At 35.3% G+C, this 17,270-nt stretch overlaps 1 protein-coding gene across 3 annotated transcripts; it reads left to right on the plus strand.

Moving 5' to 3' along the window:
* Positions 1-4,181: 4,181 nt before the first annotated feature.
* LOC147868287 (serine/threonine protein phosphatase 2A 55 kDa regulatory subunit B beta isoform-like) lies at positions 4,182-15,650 on the plus strand. Of its 3 annotated transcripts, none has more exons than XM_087317503.1 (15): positions 4,182-4,510; positions 4,923-5,603; positions 6,931-7,034; positions 7,117-7,212; positions 7,325-7,444; positions 7,560-7,769; positions 7,892-7,983; positions 8,437-8,555; positions 11,099-11,222; positions 11,299-11,422; positions 11,557-11,625; positions 14,292-14,383; positions 14,461-14,538; positions 14,631-14,695; positions 14,788-15,650. In XM_087317503.1, exons 2-15 carry the CDS (start codon positions 5,483-5,485, stop codon positions 14,919-14,921), a joined length of 1,548 nt encoding a protein of 515 aa, XP_087173629.1. In that variant the 5' UTR covers positions 4,182-4,510; positions 4,923-5,482; the 3' UTR covers positions 14,922-15,650. The 3 variants fall into 3 exon arrangements, with proteins under 3 accessions (XP_087173629.1, XP_087173618.1, XP_087173623.1); XM_087317492.1 differs by having other exon boundaries at positions 4,183-4,510; positions 14,631-14,704; XM_087317497.1 differs by having other exon boundaries at positions 4,183-4,510; positions 7,560-7,766; positions 14,631-14,704.
* The last annotated feature ends 1,620 nt before the right edge of the window (positions 15,651-17,270 follow it).

A 17,270-nucleotide genomic window follows, 5' to 3' on the forward strand; every position in this document is an offset into this window, starting at 1 on the left:
CAGGCGTTGTAAGGTTGTTTTTCAACAGCAAAAGATCTCATGCGGGGAGATGATGTTAAATATCTGGTTTGATCTTGTGGCTTGGTTGCGCGGTTGGTATGATTCGATTCAAGGGGATTCAAAAGAAGCAAAAAGGGCAAGGTCAAAGTTCTTACTGAAATGGAGTAGCTCTCCCATGTTAGTCAAATCTTCATCCAGGCCTAAGTGGAATTACCAAGCACCTAGGTGGCTGTTTCCACCAATGTCTCCCAATATTGTACATGGGTTGTAATTATGTATGTATAGCTGACACAAACGTGCATCAAGGAGTTCTAGAGTCGGGGTAAAATAGGGTTTAATTCAAATTTGCTTGAGTTAAGGATCGGTTGAGTTTTTTTTGTTGTTTTTGGTTGATAGTTTTGGAGTTGTTTCTCCAAGTTGTATATGTTGATCCCATTGTGGATTTGGATAAACTTTGTTGTATTCTATTTGCTAACTAATGCGAAGTAGTGGTTTTTTGGGGGAAAAAAAAACAAGAATTTTCTTATAATAAATACGACGTAGATTATTGAATTGGTTGAATTGCCTTAAGCATGCAATACCATCAGTTTTGGCTAGGTTGGTCATGGAAAGTGAATTTGTAAAACCATAATGTTTAGGTTAAACGACATGCATGAAGATTACTGAAAATGAACCAACATAGATTCCATTGATCGAGGGGTAAACCCATGAACTCATCTCCAAAAATAGTGAGACTTGAAAATATATCAATCTACTTGTTCCCCTAAATTGAGCCTAAATACTCTATGATTGTGAGTATTTGATTTAACAAACCACCTATGCATCCATGGATCATGTTTTCAACTATTTGTACCTATTTTTTGCGTAGCATCAATTGAAGGATGTAACTGAGCATGACTCATTACATGTGGTGTATGGTCATTTGTTTTCATTACTGTTTACCATGCAATGTCGTGTTCATAATTATTGTATAGTAATTTTGGGGAGTTCATTTATTATCCTACACTCAAAGGATCTCTCTTTTCATTGTACATGACAAAACTATGCATGCAAAAATATGACATCTCATTAGTGAAACGTGTAAGTTTTTGATGAAGTTGTGCTAGTTAGAGAACTCGAAAGCCATGAATCTATGAGAATCACAACATGATCTTGGAATCCATGCTATTTAGTCAAACCCTCCATGAATTCAAAAGTTGTTACAATTGTTTGTTTTATAAATTGTAGATAAGCATAACAAATTTGTTCAGCACGCCATGATTATCGATGGATTCAATGAAAAGTGTACGTGCACCTGATTATAAAATGTGCATTGACATGGAAAGAGCAAATACTATGACATTCAATATATATACTTGGACTTTGGGTCGTGCTAATCACATTCAAACATGTGAGATTGCATTTCTTGTTGTATCAAACTCCAACGAGCTAATAATATATTGAAAAGAATATATGTATCAATGATAGGTTGATATAGATTATTTCTTCATAAACCCTATTCACATTGTATTCGTGGAAGTATAAACTAAAGAATGTCATATATCTTTGATTCAGTAATATATAATGAATTTAAACTTTAAAGTTCATTACTTGGCGTCAATCTGCAAGGTACGGTGACAATTACAAACAAATCATAAGCTACCTATAACATACTTGCCTCTCACTAGCTTTCTACAATTAGATGCACTTTTTTTGGAACACAAATAAATGCGCTATGCTAATGGTTTGCATATGCTTTAGGTTAAGAGAACAAATAAATTAGAATCACGATAAAGGATTTGTATTATAACTACAAAACACATTGTTGTTGTTATATAAGGCATTGCATTGCAAGTTATATTTTAGTTTAAACTTTGTTCGTTTGTTATGAGAACTCAAATAAATTGTTTTGATATCAAGACAATGCTCTAAATGGACTTTTAATAACTAGAATATAGAAAGATGGGGAGAATATGATGTTTTGCACTACTCCAAATGGACAAGGTAGTTGATCATTGCTCAATTGATAATTGTAGGTTGTAACCATATATCTATTATCATTGACATAAACACCACTATACACATTAGGTCATCTTTATCCTTTATCAAGATTGATTGGATTTTCATGAGTTCACGTTTGCATTATGGAACCCCCCCCTAGCTTGAAATCTCGTTGAAGTTGAATTTGCACAACAACCTAGGTGTGTGAATATGGGAATTATTTTGTGAGTTTATTTTTAAAAAATAGCTGAATTTCTTATTATTCCTCGCCTCATAGATATGCATTACCAGTTATTCTAGTGCCTAAATAAGTGAATACCATTGAAAACAAAAATATTTCTATCATTGTTTGCAAAACTGCTTAATGATATATTTGAATGGAAAGAAGGATCTCATGATGAAGATCCCCAATTCGTAAGAACTATATTCATGAGAATTCCATTCAACCACTTTCCATCCCTTGTGTAACGTAGATTGTCAACCAAAATTTAAGCTTGGTAAATCCTATCCCATGGTTGATAAAAAAAATAGGCGCTTGTTAACATTTATTTCAATTTGATTGCAAGAAAGGTTGTCTATCGAGGTGGCACTAAATATATGTTGTCACATTGACATGTATTCACTATAATTGCTCAATCATATGCTTGAGCTTGCCACAAACAATGCACATATATGTTGTTTATTCTATAATATATATAATGCCATGTTATTCTCTTCAACGTGTGGTGGTGGAAAATTAATCTAGAATGCAAGTTCGATTTTGCTTGCATTTTGTTGTTTGAGGACTTTATGCATGAAATGTGAATGACGTTGCTTGGTAATCTTATGACATGCTACTTTGCTTATGCAAAATACACACTCTTGGTAAGAATACATAATATCATTTAGAGACAATACACTAAATTTGGAAGACATTATAACCTTGTGTAAATTGCCTAAGTGAAAAATGTCACTTATAAGAAGTTTGGGCAAAGAATTGACTAAATGAGTCCAATTGTTGGGACATCTCCAACAAAAATGGTAATCATTTGTAGATGAAACCCAACTCATATTCCAACACATCAATGCAAACATTGGATTTTAGGAATTGGACACAAAATGAACACATTGTCCATCGTGATGAACACACACACACACACACACACACACATAGATAACGCCTCCAACTTCCAAGTAAGAATGCTTAATGCACCCTTGGTATGAACATGGTGTAAAGAAATGCAACAACTATTGCCGATTGCATGTAAAAGAAGACCTATACGCTCATGCCAAACAAGAGGTAGGCGAGTTAGCTTAAAACATTATGTATACATTCTATGGTTGTGACAAGATTTGTTCCTCTCTCCGTGCAATTTCCTTGCCTATCTATTCATGAGGTTTTTACTAAGACTAAGGACCCTGAGATTTTGCGCCGCCTATGAATGGGTTTATATCAAACCATTTAGTTTAATAACAAACCTAGCTCGAGTGACCTCCATGACTTGTGGTCAATGACCATCATTATCATGAATTTCTATTTGATTGTTTAGTAATACGAATCAAGGCCTAACAAGAGGCAATAAATTTTATGGGGGTTGATCTCTTTGCATCATGACACCACTATGGAATTATGCTCATTTCTTCTCTTTGAAACCAACTAGACTTGGCTTGCAAAAAACAAACACAAATTTCAACCAAATTATGATTATTTACAGAGGACCGTGGATTCGTACGCCATTATCAGCATAGATTTCAGACCAGTTGCTCAGTCTGAAACCAAAAGTGAGTGCGGTAAACGATCAACAAATCATGATTCTGCGATTGGAGCTCGTGAAAAATGGATTTATGACTGAACACTTTGTCAGAATGAACGAGTGTTAGGGGGTCGAAAATGACCATGGTAAACAACCATGACATTAACAATTAACAAACAACACATCAAATGATGTGATGATGATGATGGGAGGTGGGTGGGTATCATCATCAAATGATCAAATGTTAGACCCCTAGCCTTTTTTTATGGTAGGCTACACACATGCACACCCCCCATAAGTACTAAGGCACAAGAAATATGAAAACAAAAGCAAAAAGCAAAAAGCAAAAATCAAAAATCAAAAAGCAAAAAGCAAAAAATCAAAATGCAGTAAAATAAAAAAATAAATAGAAAATAGAAAAAAGTTTTCTAATGGTTTTACCTGCTGTACTGCAGTCTCTCTCTCTCTCTCTCTCTCTCTCTCTCTCTCCGGCCCAATAGAGCTCATCTTCTTTTGCCCTTTCTTTCTTCGAGATCGATCGCCCATTCTCTGCATTCATCTCCATTAATTCATGAACACAAATCTTCCCTTCACAGATGGAACAAATTTGTCCCTTGCCTCTCCTCCTCACTCTTTCCGCCATGCCTATGCGCTCTAAAAGTCTCTGCATCTAAACCCTCCCTCACTCTCTCTGTATTTATTCGGTGCTCGCTCGATCGATCCAACTGTGGAAGTTGAAGGTCCGATTTCACAGGAAATTGAAAGTGTGCTTTCCTTTCTGATGCTTATTTATACAGGTTCGTCTTTTCTCTTTTCTCTCTCCTCTCCTCTCTCTCAAAATGAAGAAAAACCCAAACTATCGGTTTGAGTATGATCTTCCCTCGAAAATATAGAAATCTATGTCATTTTGTGTTTTTAGCCATTATTTCACTCCTTCCCATGCCAAAATGATTGTGGGTTTGCAAGCATTTGATCAGAATTTGTGTAAAGTGTTCAACAAACAAAGAAATCCTAAAACGAGTCTCCTTCTCTGCCGTTCATTAAAGAGTATTGTCTTTATGAACAAGATCTGAGAAAGGATTGGAAACCCTGATATGAGTTTTACTTAGAAAAAAAGGTTCCATTTAATTTAAAGCATCTTAGAAGGGTTCTACTTAGAACAAGTAAATGGACAATTTTATATTAAAATATCTTTGACTTGTTTAAAAGCTGAACAAGGTATTCGGTGAGATTTCGCTGAAGAAGAGGAGACGTAGAAGATGGTAAAAAGCGCCAGTTATATCCAAGCATCTTTGATTTACGGAAAGTCTGAAAAAAGGATACAGTGAGACTTTGGTGAAGACGGGGAGATATAAAAGAAGGAAGCAGTAACCACTTATGTCAGACTATTGCTGGTTCAGTGAAAAAGTGAACAAATCATTCACTGATTTTTGCTGAAGCAGAGAATCTGAATGGTTCCATTTAGGAGAAGCAAAAAGGGCCATTGTATATCGAAGTATCTTTGGCTAGTTGAAAAGATGAAGATATAATTGATTGTGTGTTTGCTGAACGAAGATGGCTTATACATAGAACAAACAAGGCAATCTTTATCAAAGCATCTTTTGCTTATCGAGGGCTGATCAGAAAATTCATTGAGATTTCTGCCGAAGAGGAAAGGACCTAGCTGGGTTCTACTTAGAAGAAGAAGAAAAAGGTTAATTTAATCAGAACATCTTTGGTTTCGTTAAAACTGAGAATTAAATTCAGTGAGTTGGATCATAAAATCAGTAATGGTCCCTAGTGCTGGAGTGCTGGTTTCAGCAGAGAACAATGGGCATTCAGCACAGCCTCTGGAATGGAGATTCTCGCAAGTCTTTGGAGAACGATCAGCCGGAGAGGATGTTCAAGATGGTATGAACTAATGTTCTTGTTCAATATTTTATCTTTCAAAGGATGTCACTATTCATTCATCATAGGAACCATTATTGTGCTTTGTTACATTGATATTTCAAAGCATCTCAACTCGTCCATCCAGATTTTCTATGATAGTGAGTTCATGGAATATGTGCCGTATCCTGAATGGATGGAAGGCTGTCCTTGTGTTGCACCTTGCCTTAAGATGTGACATCAGTGTTTTTCTTGCATCATAAGAACGGATTATGCATGGTTTAGTACTTATCTATGTTGATTCTCAAATGTTTCAATACGTTCATCAAGCTAAATGTTAGTTTGTATAAAGGTTCATCTATACAATGTGTTTAAAGGTTGATTTTGTATTTTGGCCTTCCATTGATTAATACTAAAATCTGTTGCACCATAGGAACCAAGTATGCACTCTATTTACTTGTTTTTTGTGAATCTTTCAAAGAATCTCGACAATTTCATCAATAAACTGTTGATCAGAAATGTTCATGTTAACATTGGTTTTGGAGGTTGTGACTGTATTTTGTTGCCTTAATTAGAATCAAGCTAGGATATCACGAGTGTTTGCTTCATAAGAATCAAATTTGCATGCTATGTACTCGTTTATGTTTATCTTTCAAAGGATCTCAACTCATGCATCAAGGTTTGTGAGGTTAGTGAAAGTGTAAAAGCTCTGGATTCACAATGGGTATGAAGAGTTTTGTTTGTATGTTATTCCTTACCGTAATTAACATTAGAACAAGATACCACTAATTTCTGCCTGGAGTAATATCTGACAAATATTGGTTGACGTGAATGTTTCCTGGACATAAGGTGAATCTGCAACTGAAAACATCACAATGTCGACAGACTAATACTTGTTTGAACCTTCTAAGAATGCAATGATGATAGTGAGAAAAGCAATTTAAATATTGTTGTAGTTAAATACAAATTTGCAGGATAGGTACATAAGGAACATTTTGAATCGATGTCAGCTTGCAGGATAAATGCAGCAGAAGCATTTTAATGATAAAATAATGCAGCAGAAGCATTTTAATTGTATTTAATTGTATATGAACATTGTATGATAAAATAATGCCATTTACCTTCATGAGCAATGCTCTAGATTCATCATCTTTTTGATATTGCATTCTATAGTTAAGCTGAAGGTTAGACTTCCAACAGGATCATGACTGAACAATTGCATGAGTTAAAAACTTGTGGAAAGCCTGCAACATCTCATATGCCATAAATAATTTTATGTGGGGAGTATATTCTTCAGATATCCTAATATATGCAGCAAATCTTGTTAGTAATCATGTGGTAACTTTTGCAGTTGATATTATATCTGCCATTGAATTTGATAAATCTGGCGAGCATCTAGCGACAGGAGATAGAGGTGGCCGTGTGGTTCTTTTTGAAAGGACTGATGTGAAAGAGGTATAACCGGATTCCAAAACTCTATAAGTGACTTGTGCAAGGTTTTATTCACATAGTATCTGAATATCTGAATGTCACACAGTTTCGTCTAAGAAAAGAGTTGGAAGGAACAGATGCCTCAATTTCAAGGCATCCTGAGTATCGATATAAGACTGAGTTTCAGAGTCATGAACCTGAGGTCTGTTGTGGAGTTGGAAAAGATACCTTTTCTGTTTGCCTGCCTTCTATTATGTTGTTCGTTTCTAAACATATTGCAATACCTGATGTGTTCTTTCATTGATATGATTCAGTTTGACTACTTGAAAAGTCTGGAGATAGAAGAGAAAATAAACAAAATTAGGTGGTGTGAGACTGCCAATAGTTCTCTCTTTTTGTTGTCAACAAATGACAAGACCGTAAAGCTATGGAAGGTGAGGTTTTTGGATCACCAATTGGATAGATTGCTGTTTATTTTACATTAGTAAATCTCATGAAACTGCTACTTGCTTTAAGTTAATGATATCGATTTGTATTCTATTCTTTCAGGTCTCCGAGAAGAGGTTAAAGAAAGTAACAGAAACAAATATAGCAAACTCATGTAATGGTACTTCACTAGGAAGAACCCAACTGCAGACTCATAAGTCAACAGGACCATGCGTAGGAAATGGAAACATATTTCAAAGTTTGGACCCAATTGTAGATCATGAATATGCATTTCCCCCAGATGGCATCCCATCACTTCACTTGCCCACGGTAGTTGTATTTTCTCTATGTTTTTTTTGTTCTTGTTTCTGCAAGGCACCACCACTCTAATTCTGCTAAAGATTGAGGGTGAAACATCGCCTGCAGTTGAACTCACTATTATGTACATGCTGCAGGTTTCTAAGAATGAAATAACACATGTGGCAAGATATAGAAGGATCTATACTCATGCACATGATTATCATATCAATTCTATTTCAACTAACAGGTAATGTGAAATTCAAAATGAATGAAATTACAGAATAGGAATAAAAGCCTGAAATATGTGGGCCCCAAAATCTTGTAAACATACTAAGGCATGCATATTAGTTTCCTCCTGTCACTCTCTCCTTTTCTTTTCTCTTGTGGTTTCATTCACATATATTTGCACATATGAACACTAATTTGCTATAGACTATTGAAAACGAAGGTGGATTTTAAAATTAATGAACATGTGATTTATGGGTGAAAGTGTTGAAATGGGCGTGCTAATTTAAGGTTTTGCCACTTAACATGCATTTGTTTCACGGCTGTGCATTATGCATGGGGTCATATTATCCTATCTTTTTTGCCATAATGTTTGTTAAAGTTTAACTGCTTTATTGCACATGAGCCAAAAAGTTTGTTAGTTATCAGTCTTTACAGTTTGAAAAAGAAATGATGAGGAATGGTGTGGTTATAGTGATGGCGAGACCTACATCTCAGCTGATGATTTGCGAGTAAACCTGTGGAACTTGGAGGTTAGTGATCAAAGTTTCAACATTGTGGACATCAAGCCTGCAAATATGGAGGACTTAACAGGTATTGTTCACTTGAAGCTTCATTGGACACAATTGCAAAACAGAGGAAATTATTCTGCTTTTCTTTTGAAATAACATTCTATGTCAATTTTATGCATTGCACGTCGTATTGGTTTGTAATCCTTTGGTATAACCAAGAAACCGATTGTCTTCCCTATTCGTGTAGGCTCTACCAAGAAAAGTGAGTTTTGTGTTAGTGCATGGATCTTGCAATAAAGGAGTTATTTGAATTTTCATGTGCTTCTACATGGTTATCGTACTGTAGTGCAGAATTCAGTTCCGCTCTTCAAACCTTAGACTTTATTTTTCTTTATGCACTAAATTTAAAATGATTTAAGACCTCGGATCAACTCGAGAATTTTTTAACTTTGGAAATATGACGAAAATAAATCTGTCTTACACTTTTGATGTTTATGGTAGAAATTGCATTGGGGAAAAAAGGATTTATGCTGGAAGAAGAGTAAGATTGTCACACAAAGGAATATTTGTGAAATGTTTAGGTGTGTGATTATTCTCAGATTGAGGTAATCGTCAGTGAAACTCTGTTTCTGCAGTATTTGTGTGTCAATGTGGTTCAACTACTATAGCAATTGCATTGTTGAAGCATGATGTTGACATTGGGCCGGGGTGCAACTTGCATGCACATTTGAAGAATTTTGAGAGAGATGGCATGTGTGACAATTCAAAATATTTGGACAAGCTATATGAACAAGTTGATGAGTGTGAAATCGGCATGGGGCAATGATTTGAAAAATTGCCAATTCTAGAGATGGATAATATATTAAAGCCCAAGGGGGCTGTTCATGCATGAACTGCAAATGTAAGATAAAGAAACCATGGAAACTATTCATATTGTATATGGAAACAAAATGATTTCGTACTTGAATGAGTTCAGTTAAGAATTAGAACGCGAAGTGATTATTATGTGATTAAGTTTAAGGAAAGTTGAGAGAGACGAAGGACAAGACATCAAGGCAAATGAGAGGATCTAATTTTCAAACCCAAAATCATCCACCAGAACAATGTTAAAATGAGTGAAATCAGCATGGGGCAATGAATTGAAAAATTGCCAATTCTAGAGATAGATAATATATTAAAGCCCAAGGCAGCTGTTCATGCATGAACTGCAATGTAAGATAAAGAAACCATGGAAACTATTCATATTGTATATGGAAACGAAATGATTTCGTACTTGAATGAGTTCAGTTAAGAATTAGAACACGAAGTGATTATTATATGATTAAGTTTAAGGAAAGTTGAGAGAGACGAAGAACGAGACTTCAAGGCAAACGAGAGGATCTAATTTTCAAACCCAAAATCACCCACCAGTGCAATGCTACAATGAGTGTGGGTTGAAGTATTTTCTATAACTACCCCACCGTTGCACTTATACTTCTGCATTCTGCCTATCCTATTACTTGGAGCTACATCTGAAGGGTGTCTTCCTATTCTTTTCCCTTCATTAACAATGCACAAATTGATATTATTGGAAGTCTACATATTTTCCCTACTGGTTCAAAAATTGGAACCATCCACTCTCTGGTATTCATGTCATTTGTTTCCCAAAAAATGCTTATCTGCGAATCTTGTTACCTAGCTCATTCACCTAGTATTATGAGTGAAGTTTAGCTTTGTTAAATTATAGGAATTTCTCTGTTAGGTTCCTTAACTGAATTATGAGCAAAATTAGATTTCATATATTCTACTAAATTTTCTTGTGAGATCCCAGTTCATTAATGTAAATTCTTCAAGAATGAAGAGAATGATTAGTCCAACTACACATTTATTGCATTTAGTTGTACACAATTACACATATTTTTCTAGATATAATTTATCCGGAAAGCTGTTTCTGCTACTTGTGGGTAGACTTTCACCTAGTATTATGAGTGAAGTTGAGCTTTTATAATTTATATGAATATCTCTGTTAGGCCCCTTAACTGAATTATGACCAAAATTGAGATTGCATATATTCTGCTAAATTTTCTTGTGAGATTCCAGTTCATTGATTTAAACTCCACAAGAATGAAGAGAATGTGTAGTCCAACTATATATTTATTGCATTTAGTTGTACACAATTACACATTTTTCTAGATGTAATTTATCTGGAAAGCTTTTTCTGCTACTTGTGTGTAGACTTGGATTTTGGCAAGTGATAGACATTCAACAGGATGCCGATATACTCACTGTTATTTATGAGGAATGCTGGCATATGAACATTTACATATTCTTGAACACAGACAATGATATAAGGGATGCCTTCTATTCTACACTATGCATGAAGTGGTTGACAAACTACATTCCATGAGATGTAGTGTATATATTTATTTATTGATATTATATTATACCTCATTTTCTCTTATATTCATTTATTTCACTTGCAATTTTAATATGCTTACTTTGTGAGCAGAAACTATTCGGATGTCTGTTCTGGTTGATGGATATAAAATCTGACATTAAGCCATTTTATTCTCTTGTATCTGGACTTGCAATGATCGACTGTATCTTTAACCCTTGTAACTTAGTTCTTACATGTTTTTTTGGCAGAGGTAATCACATCAGCTGAATTTCATCCTATTCATTGTAATACTCTAGCTTACAGCAGTTCGAAAGGTACTATTCGCCTTGTAGACATGAGGCAGTCTGCCTTGTGTGATAGGCATACAAAGCTGTAAGTAACCTCTCAAAGAGAAATCCATATAAGTTCATGTTCTGCACACTCAGAGGTTCTAATATACAATCTACAGTTTTGAGGAACAGGAAGTTCTTGGATCAAGATCTTTCTTTACGGAGATTATAGCTTCTATTTCGGATCTTAAATTTTCTAGGGATGGCCGCTACATGCTAAGCAGGGATTACATGACAGTCAAGGTTCTCTTACTAAATGTCTATTCAAGGAATAATGAATTATATTTCTGTGAATGTGCCCAATTTTAAATATCCTTCTTTACATTGTTATCTTTTTGTTATGGTTGATCTTAAACAGTTGTTTATATACATTGCAGCTTTGGGATATAAATATGGAATCAGCACCTGTAGCGACATTTAAAGTGCATGAGTATTTACGTCCCAAGGTATGGAAAATAGGTGAAATGTGCACTTAACACAAGACAAAATTTATTGATATGTGTGTGTGTAGCAAATTTATCTCAACCTCTTACGGAAGGCTATTGTACACAATGGGAAGAGGTAAATACATGTAGCAATGGGCCTGGTTCGGTTTCTTTGCCTTGAAACCAAACCGAACTGAACCAACAAACCATTTATATAAAACAAAAACCAAACCAAACCGTTTATAAACTTTCAAGCCATTAAACCAAACCATTTAAGAAAAGGTAAACCAAACTATTTAAAGCCAAAACCGTTTAGGGAAAAGTTGAAACCAAACCGAGCCATTTAATAAAAAGTTTAAACCTAACCACATTTAAGCCAAACTAATTAAAAAATTAAATAAATAAAAATACTGTGGTGTGCATGTTCACAATACACTAAATTAAATAAACATTTATGTTTAATTAGTTAATTAAATAAATACGCATTAATTAAGCCATTAGATTAGATAAACATTTAAGTTAAGTGAATTAAGGGATAAAAAAAGTTAGTCCAAAAACCTATAAACCGATAAACCCTAGTTTCAGAACCAAACAGAACTAAAACCGAACTGTTTATTAATAATTAAAACCAAACCCATTGCTAAATATATGTATAGTGAACCATATTATAAACACACAAAACAGCAGAAAATTGTATTTTCCTTAAGCGAATATTGTATTATAATATTCTACTATGTAGTAAATTGCCTTAAGCCAACGTATATGGAGAAAGAAGGAAAGATATTTATCGTTTGTAAAAGACCAGTGGCCAATGAGACTTACGAAAACTGTTCATGTTAAATTGTCATCCTGGATTACAGCAGAAGATATCTTTCTATACCTTCTCAACTAAATAGCTTGCCATATGTAATCGTGAGTGATCAACACCAATTGTGTTCGGTGCCTAATAACTGGAAGTGAAATTGCTGACCCATGAAGATAGCCATCATGGGGTAATATAGGATGTAAAGGGTAGTGTAATCGGGAAGATATGATTGTTTTGATATTATGAAGTTATGGTAATCAGTCCAGGCTTGCATCAGGCACATTCACACGAAAGAGCTATGGCTTTTATCTGTCCTCGTTCATGCAACTCAAGATTGCATGTACTAAGGAGTGTTCCTTGTAATATCTGAGTGGAACAATTCTGCATTAGTGGATCTGTGAGTGTCGTACTTCCCTCAAGAGGCCCTCTCTATGTTTCCTTATCTCAAGAATAAAGAGCACTAAGATTCTTTAATTAGTGTAAATCATCACTCTTTGGTCAGGTTCAAACCCTCTTATAAGAAACATTGATATTCTCCTATGATTTTGTAATAGACTGGGGAATGTAACATATAAGGTCAGGCTTGGACTGGGGATGTGGTGCTCTAAGGTTCTATGTGTATATCATCTAGTCTTTATACGTGGGTGACGCATGTGTCTCATATACTTGACTTGATTGATGAAACCACCAGGGCATGTAAAAGAGTGACTTCTGATTGTACCTAGTAGCACTTTCTGATTGATGCCCTTTCGAGGTCCATTTAAATCATGTCAGTCCTTACTAGCATTTCTCTCCAAATTAGTGCCGTCCAAAAATTGTTTTACTCTAATGGAGGAAGTGAATCCATTTCCATGCCTTGGAACCAATGTTTTGTTCGTGCATACCAAATAATCTGTTTCACCTTCCTCTGCTAGCTGTATCAATGAGGCAAGAAACAGCCCTCCTGAGGATGCTTAGGTAATTCCCAGACTTGATGCAAGCAAGTCTTAGCATTAAAAAGTGCCTACAGTACCTGTTGAGGCTCGCCACGACCCAGTTATAACTGTCTCATGTGGTATTGATGTTTTGCTCCTTACAATGTGCACAATTTCGCAATTCATATTTTTCTCAAGTCTTTGCTCTATCCAAATGTCTTCCCTATTTATCCCAGATTATTAATAAAAGCAGGCTGTGTCAAATTTTTGCATCACTGCTAAAAATGCTGTTAATAATGAAAAACAACCCCACTTGAAGCAGCCAGATATATGAATATAAAATGCGAAGTGATTTCTTGTGAAGATGGGTGAGAATATCGAGATTTTTTATTGAAGAAACATGTGATTTGATGCTTTTTTTAAATAACCATTTCATATCAAAGCCTAATGGCTACTGTTATAATCTGGCATGGTTTCAGGATTTCTAATAGACACCAAAAATTTGATCCTTGTAGTTTTTAATGTCGGATGAATTTGTTCATAACTGCCTACCCTAGCTAAAGTTGGCTGAGTGTTTGTTATCTCTAGTAGTAGAGAGGATTACCCATACTATCATGGATTTTTCCCAGTCCTACAATATCCCTGTTATCCTGGAAAATGAGTATCATGTCAGATTTTGTTCATAATTGCCTGCCCTGATACACCTGAAAATAGACCGGCTTAGTTTTTGTTATCTCTGCTAGTAGGGAGGATTACTGTACTCTCATGGAGTTTTGTCCCAGCCCTACAATATCCCCATTTCCCTGGAAAATGTATTGAGTATCACGCCAGCTATTTGTGTAGTGAATATGGTTCGAAAACTGTAATACAATTAATGGATATGGTTGTGAAACACAAGCACGTGGAAATAATATTTAACCTTTTTTGCAGCTATATGATCTGTTTCTTTGTATGATGTTTTATTGCAGCTATGTGATCTGTATGAAAATGATTCAATCTTTGATAAGTTCGAATGCTGCTTGAGTGGAGATGGTACAAGGGCAGCTACAGGCTCTTACAGGTAGGTATTCTAACACCGTAACTTATGTACTAATGCTCAAGTGACTAAATGGGATATATGGATGTTTTTGGCAATAGCAATTTGTTTCGAGTGTTTGGTACCGCACCCGGAAGTGAGGAGGCGTCAACATTAGAAGCTAACAGATCCCCAAACAGGTTTTGAATTCATATATATTTAGGTGTTTTTATTTCATATTTTCATAAGGAATGTACTGAAGTTGTAACATATCTTTGGTTGATGACTATAGGAGACCTGTACAAGCTGTACCTCCTAGCTCTGGAAGAGGGTTGCCGAATATGAGTCGCCGGGGTGGTAGGAGAGGTCTATTGAATTTTTACCATCTCATCTGCTGTGGTTTCTCTTTGTTATTTGTCTATGTTAAAATTTACGTTTTTTGCATACAGGAAATGATAATTCTGGAGTTGACATGAATGGGGGCTACAGTTTTCAAGCAAAGTTGCTTCATCTTGCCTGGCATCCTACTGCAAATCTTATTGCCTGTGCTGCATCCAACAGTCTGTACATGTATTACGCCTAAGCTGATTTCCTTCATTAAAGATGGTTTCTTATTTTATTTTTTCTGTCCAATATTTGTTGGGTGGCTCACATGCAAAAAGGTAACATACAAGAGTTTAGCTAGGTTCAGCAAGATCTTAGCCTAACAGGATTAAGTACAATAGCCCCTAACCATGATACAGTGATCAGGAGCCTTTATGTGCTATTTTCTGGACGTCCATATGCATACCTTTGAGATTGGAGAAAATGCCAATCACAAGTTAATACGTTGATTCTTTAAAGCGCACATGGTTATATAACTTTACAGAGCTTCTTTGTCAGTTCTCTTGTTTATCAGGTTGTAAAATGTGGGAAAATATGTGATGTACCAGACATCAGCAGATGAACTTGAATGGTATCATATATGATCATAGAGCAATGCTCTTATTGATATTCTACACTGGCATGGATGCTGGATGCAGTCTATCTACTTCATGAGTTGCCCCTTTCTAGTGGCAAAAATACCAAGTTGAATTTGTAAGAAAAATATTAAGTTTTTTTTGCTTGCAAGGGAACTCAATAGGTTCCTAGCAAGAATCTAAAACAGGAAGATTTATACCATAATAAATCACTTCGTTAATTCTTTTGATGATTGGTGGAAGTGCAACATGGAGGATGCTAACATCTGTAACTTCATAACCAATTTCTGCACACCTTAATGTAAAACCTTTATGATTCCATTTCAATGAAAACAATGTTTTATCATTTACATAATGCATGATTTGTGATGGTTCTTTCTGGTTAAAACTTATCATATGCTAAATAATGGTATTAATTGGTTTTACATAGTTGTGTTGCTTTGCTTTATATAAACGAGGTAAATTCATGACAATTAAAATCATGATAATCTGAGTCAATCATTAGTAAAGTTTCAATGTCATTGTCCTTTTGCAAGTTCTTATTATCAAGTTTCCAATCTTGGTTGCCGTCCTCTGTAATACACCAAATATATAGAGAGGAATACTGACCTTAAAAAAAAACATCTCTGGTATGTTCCCATGCCAAAACACATGGAACATGTTGCACTACATAAAATGCACAAAAAAAAACATGGAACCTGTTACATTTCTTGGTGGTTACCATTTAAAGAGCATGCATTTTACCAATGTGAAGCAAAATGGCAGTTCACTTCCTTGCTATGCAAAAGACCCAATGATAGAAGCTTTAAGATACAGGAAATAATAGAGAATGGTAAGTTACACAATTGTTTGAACCTGGCTGTATGCAATTGTTTGATCTATGGTTGATGACGGTTTACCATAAAAGTAAAAGACTCTCAGTAGGCATAGATATAAGCTTTGCTTCCACACAATAACAATATGTTGCAAGAGGTGGGTAATGTGTGTTAAAAGCAGGTTGTCAACCACAGTTTGATCATTGAATGATGACCTTCTATGATGTGCAAGCCTAGGACACAGATATTAGATTTACATGGGTATCTAAACTCTTGTTACACTAGGTCTTACTCTACTGTATATGATTTTTTTTACCTCTCATTTGCATCTCAAACTTACACAAATTATGTACTTATACATTCTTTGTTTAGAGTCTAGATTGTGCATACTTCCCAACCTGCTAACGTGAATATCCTAGACTATTACTGGCCTACATGTACATATTAGAAAGCTCCACATAAACCATAAAAAGAATCTTCCATAAATTTGAAACACGTGCATCTTGAGCCTAATCCTCCAAATGAGAAATGGTTTTCTCTTATATTGCTAGAAGTCTATAAGTTGTGTCTAATGTTCGAGAGTGTCGCACGACCATAATACAATATTAAATTGATTAGAATGAAAAGTATAGAACTGTTGAATGCATAAGCATTGAATACAAAAAATATTGAGTCATTGAACTGCATATAACATGCGGAAGTACTGTCATATAAAAAAAGCATCAAGATAACACCTTCATTGTGATCCAATTGGCAGCCCAATACACCAAATACCACATTGAGTGATTCCATTTTAATTGAGAAGTGTGCTACAACAAAACAACATTCCATGTCAACATTCCATGTTTTAGGGTTTTCTTCTTCTTCTTTTTCCCCTATCGGGGTTTAGGGTTTCGTCGAGTGGTGCTTCTGTTCGGCCTACACAGCCACGGTTGTAATTGGTGTGGTGCTTTCCATAATGTAATTGTTTGATGTATCTTGTCTTGTTTAGATCTTATTCTCTCTTCCTTCTCGGTTGAACTCCTAATCTTTCTCTTCCTTCTCCTACTCCCTAGTCCAAGACCCCCGTGGTCCCGCTCCTTTTCGACACGTACTCCGCGACACCGTTAAGCTGAAGTTTTTTAATGATTAGTGACTATAAACTCAATTTTCAATTTT

Source organism: Azolla caroliniana, unplaced genomic scaffold, assembly GCF_043228905.1.
Source record: "Azolla caroliniana isolate FFs.n. ecotype wild unplaced genomic scaffold, voAzoCaro1.0.p SCAF_1, whole genome shotgun sequence".
Taxonomy (NCBI): Eukaryota; Viridiplantae; Streptophyta; class Polypodiopsida; order Salviniales; family Salviniaceae; genus Azolla; species Azolla caroliniana.

Excerpts from the sequence above, each read along its gene's own strand:
- LOC147868287 (XM_087317492.1), top strand. The coding sequence starts at position 5,483 with ATGGTCCCTAGTGCTGGAGTGCTGGTTTCAGCAGAGAACAATGGGCAT. Across the intron at positions 7,770-7,891 it reads CACTTCACTTGCCCACGGTA|GTTTCTAAGAATGAAATAAC; the intron begins GTTGTATTTTCT and ends TACATGCTGCAG. Across the intron at positions 14,384-14,460 it reads GCAGCTACAGGCTCTTACAG|CAATTTGTTTCGAGTGTTTG; the intron begins GTAGGTATTCTA and ends TTTTGGCAATAG.